The sequence below is a fragment of the Berghia stephanieae genome, chromosome 2 (assembly GCF_034508935.2).
Source record: "Berghia stephanieae isolate SIO BIC M18660-M18661 chromosome 2, UCSD_Bste_1.3, whole genome shotgun sequence".
NCBI lineage: Eukaryota > Metazoa > Mollusca > Gastropoda > Nudibranchia > Aeolidiidae > Berghia > Berghia stephanieae.
Genome location: NC_088361.1, coordinates 73,439,085 through 73,462,690, shown reverse-complemented (window position 1 = coordinate 73,462,690; position 23,606 = coordinate 73,439,085). Strand labels below are relative to the sequence as shown.

The following is a 23,606-nucleotide window of genomic DNA, read 5'->3' as shown; positions in this document are numbered from 1 at the left end:
TTCTATCTTCAATATTTTGAGAGATATTTAATCTTTTATACATTTTGCTCGTGATATAGCTATGTTTCTGCCAACATGCAAAACTGCGGGTCTCCTGATGTTCACTTCTTTATTTTTCAAAAACCATTTGAAGAAAATGTCTGAAAAAAAATTGGATCTCTTCCCTGGACTATTCTCTACCCCCCCTTGACGTGAATTACATGTCATTTGGTATGATCATTATGTTAATGACGAAGTGGCCGAGTGGTTAAGGCATTTCACTGGGACCCGGAATGACCCGGGTTCGAGCCCCGCTTCAGGCACTTTCGTTTTTTTCCTTGAGCAAGATTATTAACCCCCACTTTGCTCACTTGGACAACATGGGTGATTCCTGTGACATAAAACATCTTGTTTGATGAATTATTTATATTCCTTCGTGGAATGCCTAGGCGACGATATCTTATGGTGTCGTGGCAGAAAAGGCATAATTTTTTGAAATGTTAATATAGTATATGGAAAATGCTATTTCGTCATGCTGGAGGCCAAAACATTTACTTTCGTGAGTGTTTTGGGGGAATTTCAACAGACTGTAAATTTAGGAAAAAATGTGTGTCTGGTTCAAATCTTGTTATATTTAATTTACCTAGTCAATGTGCTTTAAAAATGTGTTTCACAAGTATGATGAATCTTTTAGTGGTTAGATACATGACGTCAAAGTTTAAACATTTTCTTACATCAGTTGGCAAACAAAAAAATTCTAAGTTCTTGAAAAATGAATTTACTCTCAATTTCTTATTTATGTACGGATTTTCAAAATTTAAAAAGTGTTTTCCATGACTAGATCCATCAGAATGCTTTATGAATATAGTAAGAAAAATCAATTTTAAATATTTATAAATTGTCTCTTGTGGTACCTAATAACATATTTCCTTTTCTTATCACGTTTATCTGAAGAAGGCTAAAGGCTGAAACGTCGTTTACTTTGTGTTGTATTTTTTTATACCAGTCATTTTTTAAATTTTACTTTACAAAGAATCTAAAGGCCTAAAAATCTTACCTGCAGAGCTTTGACCAATTTGTTCAGCTGTTTCTTGAATAGCTTTCTGAACTCTGGGAAGTATCAAAAGCTAGGCATTAAGAATTGTTTACTCGTGTCATTCAATTGATTATCTTGAGGCACTTTAAATCACATAACAAATTCATTAAAAGTTCTGAATCAAATTACCTACAATTTTCAATTTACATTTGTATAAAAAATCATACATAAATAGATACCACAATATATTTCTCAATTCCCTCCATTTGTCTCTGTCCTGTGCCAGTTTCTCAATCTTACTTAAGGAGTAGGCCATCCACTTGGTACCAGGGCCTCAAGTTACTACTCTAAGTGCAGTTTTGTCAGCACACTTTATACTTTATTCTTCCAAGGAGCTCCAAACTTTTCTTGTGGAATTAGAAATTGACCTGCTCACGGTATTGCCAACAACGTTGTTGAATGTCAGGCGAGCTTTTAGTTCATTCATTTAGGTCATTCACTCCATCCATTTCCCAGCCACTGCAACTGGTTATCTCTCGTGATACTTAACAGATTTTTAAATGATATCTGATAGTTTTCAATCGCTTTTGCACAACCACAGTCGATTTTACCAATATAAACAAATTGGCGTGAGAAAACTTTGAACTTTATGTTGGTACCAAACACTCTATCATTAAAATCACTGTCTTTGAGATATTTTGCATTTAGAGATTGTCACGTCTATGTAGGAGTGTGGCAAGTAGGAGTAGACAGATAGGAGTCAAATAGTTTCCCCATAGACTAATGTCTGGTGCCGCTTTTTTTTTCCCCTTTTATAGTCGGGTAAAAAGCTCCTGACACTTGACTCATAGTAAGAGAATGTTTTAGGTTTAAAGAAATAGGTAATAGAAGTAGTGGTAGAGTGTTGGCACATTGTGTAGGGATAGGTAGGTTCAGAAGGTATGTATTAATCCCCATTAAAGAAAAGTAGTTTAATATAAATCAACAGAATAGCCTCATATAATAACAAGTTAACACATAATTAGCCAAGAATAATAGAGCTGGTTTTAATTCATTAAATTTATCCTATGGGTAATTAATCTTCATCCCGTATCACTAACTATCCATTTCGTTATTGAGTGGGCTTAACTTTAGAGGAGTCTGGGCTGCGGAAAGGTTTTTCCGTTATATCAGACAGAAGCCGTTCTGGGTCAGTAATTTCAGTCAACCGCTTGCCAGATTTCCACTCTTGTCTCTTTTTGTAGCCAAGTTCTGGATGGTTAGTAGAGACCTGTTGCCTGGTTAGCCGTTCTGTTTGTTCAGTCACCGGATGTAGGTTCAGTCATTACCCCGATTCATGCTGGGTCATTAACCGCTGAAGGTTTTGTTAATAAATCTGTGAAAATACCGGAGCAAATCTTTGATCAGGTTGCAACATTTTAATATTCTTATGAATAGTGGGTTCGTGAGGGATTTCAATTAATACCCTTGACATCACTGCTATTTACATGTGTAAATAAATAATTTAATTAGCGAGACACATTGAGTTAGTGGGATGGGGAAAGATATGTATCAATGAGAACATAATAATCAATGCATATAAATACTAAATAGAATTATCGAGTATTTGCACATTGGTAAATGTAGTTCGCGCAAGGTAATTCATTCATTTGGAATGCTGTACATATTATATATACAATAACATATACATATAAAAATATATATTGTATAAAGATAGTGAATGAATATATTTATAACACGAGGATCAATTACTGTTATTAACATGAGTTATTTTTGTTTGTTTGTTGCTTTAGGTCTCTTCCAACACAATTGAGGTTATATGAGAGACCGCTGAAACAAAAAAACAAGCAATCTAACACTAACAAAAATAGTACAAATGTAAATCAAAATCATAACCTAAAAATATCATAAGCTAAATTATAAATAACCAAGAACAAACAGGCAGAAGATTTACAGAAAAAAACTATCCCCTGTCAAAAATACAATCACAAACCAAAGAAGCAGGATAGGTTAGTAAAGAGAAGAAGAAACGACATCACTATCGGATCGTACACCCATGCGAACATCATAGGTATACGATTCAAGGGTGATGCTCCCATCCAACCACCCGCAACATGAGTTATTGATTTCTGTTATATTTGGTAGTGCCTACATACGGCCAGGCGAAACACAATATTAAATATCACTCCTACACATACTAGTATGGCATTTGTTAATGGTAACACAATGTAAATCTATTACTGACCCCCGTTCACACATGTTTCTCGCTAGTAGAATTCTCGAGTTTCTGTGAGCAGTGAGCTCTAAGTAGATGAAATGGGAGAGAGTTCGTTTTTATCCCTGTCCTAGCTTATATTAGAAGTGTTTCTCTCGGGAGTTGGAGAATCTCAAGGAGCCAACAATATTCCAGGATTAAGGCATGCCTGGTTTACTACTGGTTGTTTTCTGTAGACCAATTGTGCTCTAATTAGGTTGGTTATGTGCCTGTTACCACTGACGATCTCGCACATGTTCGCACATAGATGAGAATTGAAGCAGTCCCAATGCAGTTGACATAACACATGGCCTTTTTTAATTGTGCCCAGGGCGATATCGATTAACACATTGCGACCTGTGATAGTTTGTATTGAGATTATGTATTGATTTATTTGCAATCCTGGGAAAGTGAGGCTGGGAAAGTTGAGGCGATTGAAATATATCATTACAGAGATCAGCATAATTTCGAATATAGTTTGTTAAATTAAATTTATTAATCACATGATTGTAAGCAAACAAAACGATAGAAACTCTCAAAACTTGCTCTAAGGAATAAAGTAACCTTTCATTTATTCCCTCACATTTTGGACATCACTCTTAGTTCTTTGATGATATGCGATAACATCTTGGTGCAGCTGTCCGATTAGTTACGCTTTGATCATTGCTGGTTCAGAGGGTTATGAATTCCGGTCAATGTATCTTCATCGCACAAATGATATTCAACAGATGGTCACATGAGTTAAGCTTAATAATAAGAATATATGAACACAAATATACCGGCTTTTCGTTCCACTAGTTACAAACGTGGTCAATTAAGAACACTAGAATAACGTCCGAGTTGTTTCACATTTCAGTTGTATATATGAAATTGATACTTCCCGGGTTAAAATATTGTTTCAGCACTCTCTGGGTAAAGCAGAATCATTGTAGAGTTTGTAATTATTATGGTGGAGTGATCAATATATTTTTAATTAAGGTTGATCATTTTCACCACTCGTGATACAAACACGACTTAAAAATGAAGGGAGAAAGGATAAATAGTAACAATGTCATAAAGAAATGTATGTGTATGTATATATAAATACACACACACACCCACACACATATATATATATATATATATATATATATATAGATCTGAAAGCGAGTGTTGGGTGGGTCAATGTCAGATCGAATTTTGCCTTTAAAGAGGGGTAGTATATTGTTTACGTGTTTTGCTCTTTATCTTCTTAAATTCTTTTTCTTTTCTTTTCTTTTCTTTTTCCTTCATTTTTCAACTCAGTAGAAATGTCGTCACAGGATGCTGGTCGGTGTGTGCCTAGTACAATTAATCCTTTATCAGTGGCACTGATATTTTGCTTTCAAATAGTAGTTTCCCTTTATATTATTTTAATTTCAGAATAAACCGTTTGCACCGTGAGAGCAGTATGAACATCGCGACTCAGGCTTCAATCAAACTATAATTGCATTGCTGTTACTGCCTTTTGATTGAAATGGTTAGATTGAAATTTGCCTATGAAAGGTTAAATTGTTGGGGTTTTTAAAAATGTTTGTTTATTTTATTTTTTTACTGTCTGGCAAGCAGATTGCTGTACACACATGAACACACAACACGAGGTATGTAGGTCACAAAACAAGACATCTAGGTCTTGACCAATTTCGAGGCTTGAAGAAAATAATAAATCTTGATATTGATATTGTCTCATTGCAATGCAGATGTGGAAAGCTGATTTTTGGTCAACAAGAAGATCACACCCCCCCCCTTGGGATTTTTGTACACCCATATTTTCTTAGTACCTATAGAAGTGTTAAAAAATCGATATTAGCCACTTTGCAAGTGTAGCCTTTACAGAGTTATCGCCCCTGAAAGGTCACGTGGTGCAGAAAAATTAGACAAGGACTAACAAAGTTTGAAGGTCGATAACTTTGCCAATTTTTGTTGTAGAGCCTTAATATTGGTTTCAAAAGAAAGCCTGAAAGTTATTTTATACATCCATATTAAAAATATGGTACTGAAAACGTTATCTTTTAAAATATCGACGTTAAAAGGTCGAAAAAATATTTTTTTGCGATTTTGAACATCTGTCAAACTTTTTAAAACAAAAACTATAAACAATTTTATATGTCTTTAAAAACAAAAGTTGTAGACAGTGCAGTGTACAAAGTATATGCCAAATTTGGAAGTATTCGAAGAAGTCGTTACGGAGTTGATGCTTATTTAAGATCAAAATAGACCTAACATTGTCCAAAAATGACTATTTAAGAATTTATGTAAACATAGTCTTGTAGCATCTCAAATAAAAGATCTCGGTGAGTGGAGTGCAGATATGAACATTATAATCACATGATATTTTATCTTATGTATGTTAGTGACACTACAAAGCACAGTTAAGCAAGAACGACTTAATAGGTCGGTAGCAGATGACATTTGCTATTGTGTCACCAATGGGCGCTGGAAGATGCCCAAGCATATACTGCTGGGTGTATCAATAAGACACCTTAAAGGTAATGCACAACTCATTCATATCTTGAACAGATTTGGACACACTATTTCATATTCAGCAATTCTGGAAATCGAAACTGCCATTTGTGACAGCATTACCAACTCCAGCAACATTCTTCCTCAGCAAATCAAAAGAGAGAACAACCTTGTAACTCACTTCTGCTGGGATAACTTCGACCTAGCTGAGGAAACATTATCTGGTTCAGACACAACACATACGACACATGGGATAGTGATTCAGGAAGTAAGAGAAAAGCCTAACGAGGAAGTGACCAATGAAAAAGAAATTGATGGCTGCCAGACAGACACGGGTCAAACAACTGTTACACAGAGTAAAAGGTGATCCATGAATTACCAACCCAAAGATTTACCACCGTGTTTCTTAAAGCAAAAAACAGAACCAACCATACCGACACTTGAAGTATGTGTACCATGTTCTGTACTAGGTGAAGTTCCACTGTCAGATTTCCTGTGGATGTTTTGTAGATCCAATCTAGAAGGATTGAGAGGGAAAGTTCCTGGCTGGCAAGGATAGGTTTCTGCTTTGGGAAAACTCATGCAAGGGACAGGTTTTGAAGAAATTATCATAGAATCTGGCATCTGTGCAAGAGGTTCTATGAACAAAGTGATGAGTGGAAAGCACTATAATAGAGCACTGAGAGTTCATGTGTTGATGTTAGAGGCTCTAGAGAGATGTTTATTTTAACAGTTTGAGCAGCATACCAACTCCAACATTCTCATCAAATCTGTGAAAAAAGAATGAATGCTCTTCATGGACGAAAATAGTCTCGAGTATGCATCAGAGAATGAAGACTTCAAAGATTTGTGGATGTGATACTCACACTTTAGGGAAGGAGTTCACCAGGGACGTCTTGGAAAAACAGTCCAATTTTGGATTAAGTATATGGATAAAGTTTGGCTGTTGCTAAAATTTCTACGAGACACAAAGACCAACAACTTCATTGTTCATGTCCAGTGCCTTCAGGAACTATGTCCCTTATTCTTTGCAATGGACCATCAGAATTATGCTAGATACGTGTCAGCATACCTCATGTCTCTGACCAATCTTTCCCATTCACATCCAGGTGCTGATGAGTTGCTGAAAAATTGGGGCTTCAGTGTTTCTCGATCACACGTTCCAGCATCAAGAACAGCTGTAGACATGTCGATCAAGCAGACAATCAATTGGCAAGCAAAATCTAAAGGGGGGATTATTGGCTTCAGCAGAAATATGCCTGCATATCATCGCTGGTGTCTTACCAGACCCCCAAGAACTGAGTATTTAAATGCCACTCTCAAACAAGCCGACATGAATAAGGAAGACACCTCCATTCACAAATAAGAAAGACCATAAAAAATACGGGAAAGTGAGGCTGATATTCAGCGTGTGCATTCTGCAGTGAACAGATTCATAAATCCCTTTGATATTGACGAAAAGCAACCTTTAATAATATTTGATGTCGCGCGACGGTTCAGTCCGGAAGGTACATCTAGCTGAACTGAGAAAACGGCCATTATATTTGAAAAGTGACTAAAATAGTCAAAATGCATTTTTTCAATTTTTAACAAAAATATAAATCCTCTCAAATTTACTGACACGTCCATCTCTCAACAAATAAAAAATACCAAACAGTACTCATGAGTAAAACTGATCTGACATACTTCGAATCAACGTGCCATGAGTAACACAAACTTTGCCACTTGCTGCTTGCCCAGTGGAATCATGGCGCATGTCCTGATCTTGAATGAAAATCTCTAATTTGTATTAAATGAAGCTTATAATTTACTGTGATGGATTAATATTCAATTTCCTGTTCTTTAATCATTTCAACACAAACATAACATTTTGCTAATTAAAATATCCTTAAAATGGAGCTATCAGCTGCTTTTCTGCTGCCGACTCATTTCATGGTTCGAAATACAGTGTTCAAAATCATCAGGACATGCATTTTAAAAACAAATCGGATCCAAAAAAAAAGACGATTTTACATGAAACATTACAACTTTATACCTATAATAAATTACTTACCTTATTATTTTGTGGCCCAGTTATTTCAAAATCCTTCTGTTTTTTTCTGTGTTCGAAATCATTTGTAATCAGACCACACGATGGTCTCGTGATAAAAACGATGAAAAATGTTTTTAATTTTGAAAAACAAAACAGTTTGTGTGCTTAACTTTATTTTCAATGAAATATGAAGATATTTTGGACTTACAAAGATTTATTATGACTTTGCCTTGGAGGTTCCCATGGGGGAACACAGTTCTAAAAACAGATTTTTAAATCTTATTTTTTCCCTCTAGTGACGATGAAAATTTCTTTTTTCTTTTAAAATAAAACATTTTAAGTTATTTTCTACAGAAAGGAACCAATTTGGAACACAAAACAGCCCTTCACATTCTATTCTAGGTAATTCAATACCATGATATAGAAATAGTAAATGCCTTAACCAGGATTAAGTGATTTCAAACCAACATAAATTGTCTGTGCGATACAAAAAAAATTGCAAAATACTTCCTTCTGTAGATTCCTTGTAACAATACACACAAGAAAAAAGTATCACATTGGAAAAAGAAGAGATATGACACGAGAAATAACAGTTTAAATATTTTTTTATTCTATTTTGTTATGTTCTGTAGAATCCACGTATTTTGGAAACAAAAATGAGCAAATGATGCTCAAACTATATCTACGTGTCAAGAGGGGTAAATAGGGAGTGGAAGAGAAGGCTCATTAGCAAAAATCTAAAAAAAAAAAATATAGGAAGATGAAATAACAAAGGATATAAAATTAAATTTTTAAAAAGTATTAATGTTGATACCTTGAACTAAAAATAACTTGAGAACTTATATCTGGAAAGGGCCTGAACAAAGGCTTGTTTACGGTGTAGGTTTCCAGTGGTAACAGCCATGACCTCCATCCAGGGCTAACCAAAGCAAGTACAAAAATAACAAAATATCAACAATTAGCACAGTAACAATGATAATTTGAAAAACAATCATTAATAACCAATCAATTAATCATAATTAATTAACGACAATAGCAACAACAACGATAATAATAATAATAATAATAATAATAATAATAATAATAATAATAATAATAATAATAATAATAATAATAATAATAATAATAATAATAATAATAATAATAATAATAATAACATATTTATACAATATAGCTCTTGGGTTGTTTTTTTTTTTTTGTTTTTTTTAAGGGTTTTACGGCGCTTGCAACACATTTAGGTTATATCAGCGCCAGTAAAAAGGAAGAAAATGGGATAGTAAAAAGTTCTAGCATTACAATTAAAGCACCCAAGAAAAAGTAAGACAAAGGGGAATTGAGAACATTGTTTTGAGGTCTGCTGTGCTGTTGTGTGACGTTATAGATTTTATCGGTCAGTGCAGTATGACTTATTTGAAATGTTCACTACTTGGGAGACCTTGGGTGGCATGTCCTGGTGCATTGACAACAAAGAAATCTAAATTTTTCCAAGATTTTATATGAGCATTTTATAGGAAGTGTTCCATAGCAGTCGATTGTTGTACAATGGTAGGCTGTGAGGGTTGTCCTCGCTGGTTTGAGAAAGTTGTTTATGGATTGATTGTTGTGCACCATGTTTGGGTACATATCGTTGAAGAGTCTAAGTGGGAGGGTATTCGCTTGTGCTCCTGTGTCAACTTTAACTTTGAGGTTGTGTGTTCCTGGTTTATGTTCTAGTTTGATATGTATATTTGCAAAAACTTCGTCACGTTTGTGTTGGTTATTGATGCTGCAGAATGAGAGTGACTCGAGTTGCTGATTCATCATGTCGCTTTTTTTTTTTTAAGGGTTTTACGGCGCTTGCAACACATGTAGGTTATATCAGCACCAGTAAAAAGGAAGAAAATGGGATAGTAAAAAGTTCTAGAATTACAATTAAAGCACCCAAGAGAAAGTAAGACAAAGGAGAACTGGGAACAAATAGGGATCAGATGTAGATTCCAAGTAGAGCATACTACCAATGTACTTAGTTTGAGATCACCTATAAGTCTCATCCGGACACAAGCACAGGTCCCAACTAAGAGGAATACACTCTAATGTTTACAAATCATATATAATATCTATACAAAAACATAATACGGTGCATAACAGAGAGATGATTTACAACGAAAAAAATATCATCCCCCAAAACTAACTTGACTGTCTCCCTCTCAACCAGGATATCCGGCCAGGGCCAGGACAAAACCAAGTAATCTAATTCCAAGACAAAGACAGAAAGCATGTTGGAAAACAGACATAGGGGGATAGAAGACACAGATTGTACCTCCTTGCCCACTATGGGAGGTCAGGATCCCCACCCAGATCATGTCGCTTTCTTCGCTCGATATATCATGAGGATCAACAGAAGGGATTTGTTTTCTATTCTGTTTCTGGTGGTTAGAATTGTTACGTGACTGTGATCTTTGCCTATATTTGGTTGTTAGGCATTGCTTTGCCCAGTGACCCATCTTGCCACATGATCCACACACAGATCTCGAAGCAGGGCATGCGTCTCTGTTGTGTTCATGGTCTCTACCACAGTTTTTGCATGTCGATTTGTGTTTGTTATTGTTAGTCATGTTTGTGTGTTGAGGTCTGGATTTTCTCAATGTGTGTACAGGTGTGTTTGTTCCTGTGTTAATTGCTCTTAGTGCATTCAAGTGAGCTTTGGAAGCTTCGTACATTCTGCCCAGTTGTATTGTTTCCTCAAGAGTGAATTGTATGGGCTAGGTTAACAATTCTTTTTGAAATTCTGGTATGGGTGTTGCTGCGATGATGATTACGATTAGCCTCTGCTGAAGCTCCTCTTTGTTGAAGTTGCACTTGTTGGCAATCAGCTTTGCTCTGTTCACGAAATCGTCAAGTTTTTCTTCAGCGCTTTGTCTGGGGGCTGCTTGCCTTAGTCTGTTTATTCAAAAGTTATCTGCTGGCTCTATTTGAGCAGTAAATCTTTTCCAAATAATTTCTGGGTTTTTTTTCTCCTCGTCAGAGAGGTCCCAACTATTGTATCTTTTCAAGTCTTCCTCCCCAGCCGCAAGGAGTATTGTAGCAACTCTGCCGTCTTGCTTTATGTTAGGATGTATAGCAAAGTAAAGTTGCACGCGCTGTTTGAATAAGCAAAAAGATTCTGGGACATTAGGGGATGCCAAGTCTATTATAGGAGCTTTGTCTGCCATTGGCACTGTTTGTTGTTTGTAAATTGTAAACGTTGATAAATCGTGTTAATATTGTATAAATAATGTTTTATGGTGTATCTCTCACCTATTTTTTGTATTTTGATAAAGCTTCCGCTGCCACCATGTAAAGATGTGTTGATTATCTTTGTGATTGATTAATTGAATAGAATAACAGGAGTCATAGACATTGAGAGAGCAACACACAGATGTTTTCCTCTTACTGCTGTCACACTGTGATGCTATTGACAAGGTATTGATTTTTCAGACTGGAACTGGAAACAATAGACGCCAGATCAATATAACCAAGATGGTAAGATTTATGTCCAAACCCCTTAGAGATGCCCTATTGGGTCTTCATGCTTTCACAGGATGTGATACCACAAGCTCTTTCGCAGGGAGAGGAAAGGTCAAAGCCCTGAAACTTCTGCTGATAGATGAAGATTTGATCAAGCTATTCTCATGTTTTGGAACGACACAAAATGTATCAGAAGGTGACATTCTAAAACTTGAGGCATTTGTTTGCCGATTGTATGGAAAAGCTTTTACAAAAAGCGTTGATGAAGTAAGATTTGAAAAAGTTAGCGAGACATTCAGCAGCAAAGGAAACCTTCTTTCATGTAGAAGCGGTCTAGACCTTTCTAAGCTGCCTCCATGTAGGAATGTTCTTGTACTCCATATAAGCAGGGCAAACTTCCAGACTTTGATTTTGAGAAGAGCATCACTTCAAGCACCCAACCTCCCAAGTGTTGACAGTGGTGGATGGATTAGTGATGGTTCGGGTATCCTAGATATCAAGTGGCACAGTGGTTCTTTCCTGCCAGATGAATTATCAGATATAGTCCCTAGTGATATCAATAATGAAGAAGAAAATGACAGTTTATCTGATGGACAAGGTGATGACAGGGAAGAAGACCGTGATTCGGACAGTGAGGATATCAGTGATTCTGACAGTGCAGAAGATAGTGATTCGGACACAGAGTACACAATCTAAAGGCAATGTTATAGACTGTACCTTATTGAGAAGAAAGAAACTAGTGTTCAAAGACTTAAAGATGCCTGATCTTGCAGACCTAATGTCCTTATTTAATCTTTGTGTAAGAATTTTAGCGATTATCTTCTTAAAACCTGATACCATATTGATACAGTTTCACTTTTAAAATGCACTTTTATCACAAAATGTATGAATCTGATTCTTTTAAACTATTTGCTAAATTAGAACAATGAATTGTCTTATATTTCATGCTAAAATTATGCATTTTTTATAAATGGGATTCACAGAGCAGCCATTTTATTTTTATCAACCTCACCCCTAATTTATCAAAGGGACTTAACCATATATTCTGAAATTGCAATAACTCCCCAATGAGTATGGGATTTAGCCTCTAATTTTATTTTGGTGTTGTTCACAATACTAAAGTTTTAAAAACTTAAGGCTCATAAAGAGCCCATAATAGATTAAAGGTTTATAGTTGTCGCAAGAGTCTATTATTTAGTCTTCGTTAGATGCGTTTTTATTTCTGAAAGGGTGAAAAATGAACTTTTATGGCAAAATTGTTTTAATCTGATCTTTCTAAATAATGCACCTAGTTACAGCAATCATTTCCCTTACATTTGATGCAAAAATAATGCATATCACATGAATAGTATTCACACAGCAGTTGTTCAAAGCAACCCTACCCCTATTTTTGCTAAGGGCCGCAACTCTTTGTTTTCAAATCAGCATAACCTCTGAAAGAGTATCAATATTGGGCTATAACTGTTTTTGGTGGTGGTCAAGATACTGCTCTTTCATAATATATAGACAGACAAAGTGTACATGGGGGGGGGGGGGAGGGGGTTCCGGTAGCCCCCAGTCTAGAGGCATTATTGTTTGAAGATGTATAGGGTACTGCTTTTGTGTGGTTTTCTCAGGAAATGCCGACTTTATAGTGTCATATAGATAGGAGTCAATGTAGTCAATTGAAATCCATCTCAATTACTCTTATTTTTGCATATTGAATAAGTAATATAATGTAAGTTCAAGTTCTCCTTTTGTGCATAAGTGAATGTGTTAACTTTTTTATAGACTGAAGCGTCCAGATTTATATGGCAGTGATTTCCCAAAAATTAAATGATCTGCTGTGGTATGCCTGTGGTGTTATACTGATTTGACTCTGACTGTTATTCAATTGTTTTATCTCTAAATTTGACTGACTGGAGTTCAAGGGTATATCAGATGACTTTATAAGACAATGACTGAATGTGTATTCTTGGAAGAAAGGAGATGATTCTGTATAACCTATATGGACAGTGTGTTCGTTTTGAATGTAGTTGGTCGATAAGGAGAAAGAGGTCGCAACTTAGAATAAACTATATTACCTCATAATTTTGAATCCTCTTTTGTCCACATCTGTGTCCGTCTGTTTGAGCAAATCATTTAATTTAACCGTACCAGTGCTTAGTGTTAGTTGTAATTGATGATTGATACTGCAATATTTGTAATATGTCCAGTAACCTTGTTGGGTGATTGAATTTTTTCTTGTAAAGAGGTCATACTTTATAGGCAGATTGATAGTAAATTGAGATATTGAAATCATACACAATAGTGGTTTTTAGTTTTTACTGGTCAATTAAATATTATCTTTATGAGTTATTTTACCACATAAAGACATAAATCATATCAGTTTACTGTTATGACCAACACAACTGTTTGAGAGGAATCGAAGTGGTAAAAAAATTTACAGAGCAAACAAAACCATGAATAAATCAAGACAATCAACTGCCAATATGATAATAATGCACAGGAACATAGATGCATATATGTACTTTTGATATTTATTAAAACTCTTGAGATACTGCCGCTGAGTTTTGAATAACATTTTTTTTTTTTATTTAAGTGCACCATAATTTACAAGGACTTAAAATTAGATACACAATTTGTGATATCTAAAGAAAACTATTAACCACAGGAATATCATATTTTCACTGATCTTTAGAAGGACAACTGATTTTTCAAATAAAAATAATAAAGTGAAATAGTCTGTTATTGTTTTTTCCGCTATACAGACATATTATAAGACCATAAATATCCATAATTGCCCCCATTGGACACGGCACTGCCTGATACCAGTTGAACTCCAATGACCTCACGCAGGTAGCTAGCAGGGAGGGTTATTGGTCCCTTGGGAGTTCCAATTAAAATAGCGCTGATTCCATGCAGTGCGTAACATATCCATTTGAAGCTTCATAACAACACCACTTTTACTCCCCACAGATCTGGCTTGTCTTTCATGTATTGTTGGAAAAACAGACGTCCTTGGAAAGGTAGTCTATCGTATATCCTACATTGAATTACAGTTTTTAAAAATATATTGATCATGAGGCTGGAGGTCAAGGTCAATGAGAATCTGCACTATGCTAAAATGCCCTTTTATTCAAATATGATTTTTCATAAACAGGTTAATTCATACATTTATATAGAACAATAATACAGTAATCATTTGCATTAATAATGACAACATTTACCTTTTTTCTGATCTGCAGTCTAAAATGTTCCTCATTCCTTGTTCTTTAGTCTTCATTGAACACACCTTAAGACAACAATTGTATTTCATAATCATAGGTGGGAATTGAAAATCATGGTTTCAAGGGGAAAAGTGATTCCACTCAGACCACGTGTGCAGATCACCGCCCAAAATTCCTTTCTTTCTTTCTTTTTTTTTTTTTGTTTGTTTGTTTGTTTTTGTTTTTTTATCTTTTTTTTTTTTGGAGGGGGGGGGGGGGGTCAAACATAGTTTGCGCTTGGCAACATTGCCATCTGAAAGTAAAACAGACCAACACACAAAACTATGTGTAACCTTAAACGTTTATAGTCTGGTTAATACAGTTTGGTGAGAGTTACTCATAAAAGCGGATGGCAAAAAACAATAACAAAGACCTGAGTGACGTCATCATCATTCTGTCTATAGTAGATGACACCACTGTTTTCATCGTTGTCCTCAATACCTCAATATAATATGGATTATAACAGAAAAAAAAGTCGAAATTGTATTGTTCTGGTCTTTGGGATTGATGATGTATTGCTAGTAGTAGTAATGTTAATTATGATGTGGTGGCAGTAGTGATGATGATGATGATGATGATGATGATGATGATGATGATGATGATGATGATGATGATAAAAGTAGCAAAAGATATTATTATCAATATTAAAATATTGTAGTATCTATTCGTACTTACAGTACCAGTTATTCAACCAAAACTATTAATATCTTCAACCTCTTCTTAAGGTAAACTTTCTAACGGTATATGATGAAATTAATTGCTAAACTACTTTAACAAGGGGAATTAACGTTATGGCATTTTCCAGCTGACACGCAATTAAAGCCTCTTGATGAAGACGAAAACTTCACGCCTCTTCTATGAGAACTCACTTAAACTTCACCAATATCGGACAACGAAAATTAAGTGTGAACATCTGGCAGACACGCCCACAACCCTAATTCAAAACAAAGACTCATAGCCTTATAAAAACCTGCCACTTACAACAAGACATTCTCTCCAACAAAAATATCGTCAAGAGCATATGTATTTATCCTGATTGTTTGTTTGTTTTTAAGGGTTTTACGGCGCTTGCAACACATTTAGGTTATATCAGCGCCAGTAAAAAGGAAGAAAATGGGACAGTAAAAAGTTATAGAATTACAATTAGAGCATCCAAGAAAAAGTAAGACAAAGGGGAACTGGGAACAAATAGGGATCAGATGTAGATTCCAAGAGTATACCATCAATGTTCTTAGTTTGAGATCACCAATAAGTCTCATCTGGACACAAGCACGGCCCCCACTAAGAGGAATACACTCAAATGCTTACATTATAAATTAGAACAAATATAATAAGACATAACAGAGAGATGATTTACAAGGAAAAAAATATCATCTCCCAAAACAATAACTATGCATTCGACTGTTTCCTTCCCAGCCAGGACCCCGACCAGGGCCAGGACAAAACCAAGCAATCTCATTCCAAGACAAGACAGAATGCAAGTTGGAAAACAGATATTGGGGGATAGAAGACACAATAAGTACCTCCCTGCCCACTATGGGAGGTAGGAACCCCACCCAGGTTTATCCTGATTCAGTGGTGTGATATTATTCATTAGGCTACGCTTATTTGTACTACCACTGCAAATAACGCCAGAGCTTATTTGTACTCTTACTAAAAATAGAATTTGCGTAATTACTAAAAATATAACATTTTATACGGATAGAACTGCAATATACAATGAATTATCTGGAAGTCAAAAAGTGACCACTTCATCTCATCACAATCACATTATAACTATTATTACAAGTTGATTTTGACGGACTTTGGTAATTCTTCACTCTTTTCAAGTCACAGAATACTCAGTTTACAAGGTAAGCATACGAAATGCACATTTTAATTCATTTCTTATTTTTATAACTAAACATGCTTTGGGGTTGTGTGTTTGTTGATTGTGCATCAGCTGACGACACATTTTACCGCGAATTACTTAACTTTATTACTTTATTTTGTGAAAAATAACAATAACAGGGCTTTAAAAAAATTGAAATACTAATTCCCCCCCCCCCCCCCCCCCCCAAATAATTTAAATCATCCTTCCATGTCAGGCGATTAAAACCAGGTGTTTCAATGTTCGATCCCCAGAGAAGGCCCTGATCCCCAGTCAAAAGGTTGCTAATTTTATCACGATCAAGAGGTTTCGAGTACTCACGACATTCCAGGCTCAGGTCCTTTCGCGGGGTTTTAACTTTTAAGCCCAGCAGAGAACTCGCGCAATTCGGTTGGACAGGCCCGATACTATTTTTAGAAGGCCCTGATCCCCAGTCAAAAGGTTGCTAATTTTATCACGATCAAGAGGTTTCGAGTACTCACGACATTCCAGGCTCAGGGTCCTTTAAAAAAATACTTTTCATTCAGTTATTGTTATTATCTTTATTATGGCCGACACATCGTCCATACTTTTTCAAAACTTTTTTTTTTTTTTTGGGGGGGGGGGGGGGGGGCTGTTTTTTTATATCGGAAAATTGGGTTTTGTATGTTATGTTCATGGAGAGAGAGAGAGAGAGAGAAATATTTTATAATGATAAGATATCTGTAGTGGTAGTATTATTAGTAGTTTTGAAATGCCTATGATGATGACAATGTGAGATAATTATATTAGTGTGATTATTTTTATTATATTTTTAAAAATTACGTACGGCTACGTCGTAGTGGTATGACACTCGCTTTTGGACCGGAAGGTCCTGGGCTCGAGCCTCGCTCGGCGCATAGTTGAGCCCTTGGAAAAGGCACTTTGCTCACTTTCTCTCACCGGACTCAGTTGTAAAATGTGTACTTGGCCGTTAACTACAAGATATGAAGTGAATAGAAAAGTGCCAGAAGACAATAGAGAATAAAAAATTTTCGCGGCGGTGGTGGGGTTTGAACCTGCGACCTTATTGGTACGACTACTCCGCCTGGCAGGTGAGAGCGTGGCTCTACCGTGTGAGCTATCCACGAACACTAAAATATTCGTTTCAAACTCAAAGTCATTACTAGATCCCTCTCTCACCCACTTCTTGAGACCGCCGATTCGTTCGTACACCACCATCGCGAATAATTTTGACCAGCAGTTAAGCTTAATAGCCAATATTCTCAACACAAACATATAACATAGAAACGATTGAGACATTGAGTACGCTCCGGTGTATGGGGTGAATTTTTAATTCAGAAAAGTGAGTGGAGCAGGCACCCATGCCGGCAACAACAAGATATGAAGTGAATAGAAAAGTGCCAGAAGACAATAGAGAATAAAAAATTTTTCGCGGCGGTGGTGGGGTTTGAACCTGCGACCTTATTGGTACGACAACTCCGCCTGGCAGGTGAGAGCGTGGCTCTACCGTGTGAGCTATCCACGAACACTAAAATATTTGTTTCAAACTCAAAGTCATTACTAGATCCCTCTCTCACCCACTTCTTGAGACCGCCGATTCGTTCGTACACCACCATCGCGAATAATTTTGACCAGCAGTTAAGCTTAATAGCCAATATTCTCAACACAAACATATAACATAGAAACGATTGAGACATTGAGTACGCTCCGGTGTATGGGGTGAATTTTTAATTCAGAAAAGTGAGTGGAGCAGGCACCCATGCCGGCAACAACAAGATATGAAGTGAATAGAAAAGTGCCAGAAGACAATAGAGAATAAAAAATTTTCGCGGCGGTGGTGGGGTTTGAACCTGCGACCTTATTGGTACGACAACTCCGCCTGGCAGGTGAGAGCGTGGCTCTACCATGTGAGCTATCCACGAACACTAAAATATTCGTTTCAAACTCAAAGTCATTACTAGATCCCTCTCTCACCCACTTCTTGAGACCGCCGATTCGTTCGTACACCACCATCGCGAATAATTTTGACCAGCAGTTAAGCTTAATAGCAATATTTTCAACACAAACATATAACATAGAAACGATTGAGACATTGAGTACGCTCCGGTGTATGGGGTGAATTTTTAATTCAGAAAGTGAGTGGAGCAGGCACCCATGCCGGCAACAACAAGATATGAAGTGAATAGAAAAGTGCCAGAAGACAATAGAGAATAAAAATTTTTCGCGGCGGTGGTGGGGTTTGAACCTGCGACCTTATTGGTACGACAACTCCGCCTGGCAGGTGAGAGCGTGGCTCTACCGTGTGAGCTATCCACGAACACTAAAATATTCGTTTCAAACTCAAAGTCATTACTAGATCCCTCTCTCACCCACTTCTTGAGACCGCCGATTCGTTCGTACACCACCATCGCGAATAATTTTGACCAGCAGTTAAGCTTAATAGCCAATATTCTCAACACAAACATATAACATAGAAACGATTGAGACATTGAGTACGCTCCGGTGTATGGGGTGAATTTTTAATTCAGAAAAGTGAGTGGAGCAGGCACCCATGCCGGCAACAACAAGATATGAAGTGAATAGAATAGTGCCAGAAGACAATAGAGAATAAAAATTTTTCTGAATTAAAAATTCACCCCATACACCGGAGCGTACTCAATGTCTCAATCGTTTCTATGTTATATGTTTGTGTTGAGAATATTGGCTATTAAGCTTAACTGCTGGTCAAATTATTCGCGTGGGGTGTACGAACGAATCGGCGGTCTCAAGAAGTGGGTGAAGCAGGGATCTAGTATGACTTTGAGTTTGAAACGAATATTTAGTGTTCGTGGATAGCTCACAGCGTAGGCCACGCTCCACCTGCAGGCGAGTTGTCGTACCAATAAGGTCGCAGGTTCAAACCCCACCACCGCGCGAAAATTTTTATTCTCTATTGTCTTCTGGCACTTTTCTATTCACTTCAATCTTGTTGTTGCGGATGGAGGCTGCTCCACTACTTTTCTGAATTAAAAATTCACCCCATACACCGGAGCGTACTAATGTCTCAATCGTTTCTATGTTATATGTTTGTGTTGAGAATATTGGCTATTAAGCTTACTGCTGGTCAAAATTATTCGCGATGGTGGTGTACGAACGAATCGGCGGTCTCAAGAAGTGGGTGAGAGAGGGATCTAGTAATGACTTTGAGTTTGAAACGAATATTTTAGTGTTCGTGGATAGCTCACACGGTAGAGCCACGCTCTCACCTGCCAGGCGGAGTTGTCGTACCAATAAGGTCGCAGGTTCAAACCCCACCACCGCCGCGAAAAATTTTTATTCTCTATTGTCTTCTGGCACTTTTCTATTCACTTCATATCTTGTTGTTGCCGGCATGGGTGCCTGCTCCACTCACTTTTCTGAATTAAAAATTCACCCCATACACCGGAGCGTACTCAATGTCTCAATCGTTTCTATGTTATATGTTTGTGTTGAGAATATTGGCTATTAAGCTTAACTGCTGGTCAAAATTATTCGCGATGGTGGTGTACGAACGAATCGGCGGTCTCAAGAAGTGGGTGAGAGAGGGATCTAGTAATGACTTTGAGTTTGAAACGAATATTTTAGTGTTCGTGGATAGCTCACACGGTAGAGCCACGCTCTCACCTGCCAGGCGGAGTTGTCGTACCAATAAGGCCGCCGTGAAAAATTTTTATTCTCTATTGTCTTCTGGCACTTTTCTATTGGCCGTTAACTGCGTTGTCTCTGTCCGAAGTAATTGTAATATCGCCTAACAGACGTTATGTCCCGTTCAACATGCGAAGTGTTGCTGTTATAAACTTTAGCATTGGCATGTATGTGCCTATTTTGCTGTAGTGAATTTAATTTAATTTTTTGTTTTCATCGACAGCTAACATGAAAGAACACTGTTGACGTTACTGGTGTCCTGACAATCCATAAAGATGCTGGCTCAAGGGCTATTCTGGCAAGGTGTGTTGTGGCAAAACTCATCAATCAGCAAACCATCATCTGGGCCAGCAGACCAGAGTGTCTGCATGCACTTTTTGACAATGGTTAGTAATGTTTTCAAATCTCCATTGCGCCTTTACATTTTTTATTGGTGATCAATAAAATAAATGCTCATTTTTCTAAATGAAAATGGCAAAGCATCATTTGAATTGAATTACTACTGAATGTATTAACTTAACGACAGACTATAGTTTGTTGCCAAGAGTTTTGTTCTATGGATGTAAAACCAATGAAATTTCAAGTGTGTTGGTGTGAATAATGATCATTTTTTTAAAATTGCTATGTCTTTGACAAATGCATTTTATGACAATAATGCCATTTCCAAAAATTGCTAATGAAATGTGTCTCTTTTTTATTTCAATTTTTCCATCCAGAGCAGGATCAACCCTCTTTGTGGAACTACAAAAAAAGTGGTGGCAAACAAGTAGTGTTGACTTTTTCTGTAAGATTTTCAAGGGTTTGGGAAAGCAAATTGCTTTTTATTCAGAGCTAGTGCACTATTTAACTGTTTTATTGTCTAAAATAGAATTGATTTTGCAGTTCAACTTGACTAGATATCTAATTTTATACGACTTGTCTCTCAAGTAGAATAAAAAAATGAAAAATGAGGATAGCGTGCCATATCATATTTTGAAAAATCATTTAATATATCTAGAAATCATCTGTATAACCTATTGTATACAGTAAATAATTAGGTTTTGTGATTATAATGATGAATTCATAAGGTATGACATCATATTTGACCACAAAATTATTTTATCTCTGGGCGTAAAAAAATCAATTTTACAGCATTTTTTTTTTATCTAAGGGGTATGGGTTAGTGAACTGATTATAATTTTTTTAGACTTAGATCAATCTACAAAATTTTCGTTTTCTTGTCCTATTACGGTCATATTTTGAAAGTTTGATGGATCATTTCTTTTAGTTGTCTGCAAAATCAGCCTTTTAACTTTATGTCAAATTATAGAAAAAGCTTGCGCTTTCTCAAATGTCTGTTTTATGTCATTTGTCTGATTTTCTAGCAATCCTACCTCAATCATTTTCCTTTAAATTATCTTAAAATTTATTCAGAATCTTTTCTATGATGTGTTTTACATCATGATGTGCGGGTGGTTGGATGGGAGCATCACCCTTGAATCATATACCTATGATGTTCGCATGGGTGTACGATCCGATAGTGATGTCGTTTCTTCTTCTCTTTACTAGCCTATCCTGCTTCTTTGGTTTGTGATTGTATTTTTGACAGGGGATATTTTTTTCCTGTAAATCCTCTGCCTGTTTGTTCTTGGTTATTTATAATTTAGCTTATGATTATATCTTTAGGTTATGATTTTGATTGACATTTGTACTATTTTTGTTAGATTGCTTGTTTTTTTGTTTCAGCGGTCTCTCATATAACCTCAATTGTGTTGGAAGAGACCTAAAGCAACAAACAAACAAAAAAAAAACATCATGATGTAAGTGTTTGGGGGTAAATTAAAATTTAGCAATTTTATAAATTTTAAAATTCATTTGTTCCTGTCGATCCGCGCTAAATTTTCAGTTGAAATCAAATAAAAATTCTAAAAAAATTATTCCAAGAGTTTTCATGATATAGCTATTTATGAAAGAAACATTGTGTTTAAATTTGAAAGAAATTTTTATGCTAGTTTTTGGTGCATGTATGTTAGAAATTTTAGGGTTTTACGTCTAATTTTAGCTTATGTTGCCCCTTAAAAAAGTTTTTTTTTTTAATTGTTATTTTTGGTGTTTAGCATCAAATTATACATTACATTATTAGTTCATGAGATATAATTAAAGAATTTTAGAACTATAAAGCATATTTGACCACTAAAGTAATTTTTTGGTGAATAACAGCAGATATTAAATTATTTCGCAATTTTTTTTCTTAGAGGTATGGGTTAGCGAATCGTTTATAATTTTTTTCAGAATTTGATCAATTTATAAAATATTACTGTTTTCTTGTTCCATATTGGTTATACTTGATGAATGTTGGCCTTTGTCTGCATAATTAGCTTTATTATCAAATTAAAGACAAATTTTTCATTTTCTCAAAATTTCATTGTGCGTCATTCTCTGATTTTCTAACATTCACATCTGGATTGTTTCCCATCAGATTGTCTTCAAATTTGGTCAGAATTTTTCTTATGATGTGTTTTGCATCATGATGGTTGGGTTTTGGGCTAAACAAAAATTTAGCAGTTTTATGAATTTTTAAATCAATTTTTTTTCCTGTCATGTCACACCAAATTTTCACTAAGAAATCGAAAAAAAATTCTGAAAAATTTATTTTCAAGACTATTGCTAAACCTATCCATCTTGTTGTAAGAAACATTTTGTGTAAATTTGAAAGAGATCTGTTCGTTGTTTTTTTCTGCATCACTGTAAGAATTTTTGGGGTCTAATCTGAGCTTATATTGTCCCCCTGGTGGTAGGGATTTGGTGGCTAATAGTATTAGCGCTGGTGTTAGGGACTCAGTAATAGCCATGTCGTAGGAACTCGGCGAGTAAAAGTGCTGGTGATAGGGATTCAACGAGTAAAAGCGCTGGTGGTAGGGACTCAGTAATAGCGCTGGTCGTAGGGACTCAGTGAGTAAAAGCGCTGGTCGTTGGGACTCGATGAGTAAAAGCTCTATGACTCGCTGAGTAATAGCGCTGGTGGTAGGGACTCGGTGAGTAAAAGCGCTGGTGGTAGGGGCTCAGTGAGTAATAGCGCTGGTCGTAGGGACTCAGTGAGTAAAAGCTCTATGACTCGGTAATAGCACTGGTGGTAGGGACTCGAAGAGTAAAAGCACTGGTGGTAGGGACTCGAAGAGTAAAAGCACTGGTGGTAGGGACTCAGTGAGTAAAAGCTCTATAACTCGGTAATAGCACTGGTGGTAGGGACAGTGTCAGTGAGTAAAAGCGCTGGTGGTAGGGACTTGGTGAGTTATAGCACTGGTGGTAGGGACTCGGTGAGTAAAAGCTCTATGACTCAGTGAGTAAAAGCGCTGGTGGAAGGGACTCGGTGAGTAAAAGCTCTATGACTCAATGAGTAAAAGCGCTGCTGGTACTGGTAGGGACTGTTTATGTGTTTATTTGTTTTTGAGGGTTTTACGGCGCTTGCAACACATTAAGGTCATATCAGCGCCAGTAAAAAGGAAGAAATGGGATAGTAAAAAGTTATAGAATTCAATTAAAGCACCCAAGAAAAGGTAAGACAAAGGGGAATTTGTTCAAATGGGAAACAGATG

The 23,606-nt window shown here is 36.3% G+C and overlaps 1 protein-coding gene and 1 long non-coding RNA gene across 6 annotated transcripts in view; one reads left to right on the top strand and one right to left on the bottom strand.

The window, feature by feature from the left end:
* The window catches only part of LOC144965503 (glycerol-3-phosphate acyltransferase 1, mitochondrial-like), a 279,629-nt gene that overhangs the window by 205,390 nt on the left and 50,633 nt on the right, over positions 1-23,606 (bottom strand). For 4 of the 5 annotated variants that reach the window (XM_078900905.1, XM_078900903.1, XM_078900906.1 and 1 more), the window contains exons 4-6: positions 14,478-14,542; positions 8,597-8,701; positions 1,037-1,089 (exon numbers count right to left, since the gene is read on the bottom strand). In XM_078900905.1, coding sequence (XP_078757031.1) covers positions 1,037-1,089; positions 8,597-8,701; positions 14,478-14,542 — 223 coding nt within the window. The remainder of the gene's footprint in view (positions 1-1,036; positions 1,090-8,596; positions 8,702-14,477; positions 14,543-23,606) is intronic. The other variant, XM_078900907.1, reaches the window with a different exon arrangement.
* On the top strand, positions 16,115-22,435 carry LOC144965505 (uncharacterized). Its single transcript, XR_013644031.1, has 3 exons — positions 16,115-16,369; positions 20,255-20,417; positions 20,748-22,435. It is a non-coding gene; the product is annotated as an uncharacterized LOC144965505 (long non-coding RNA).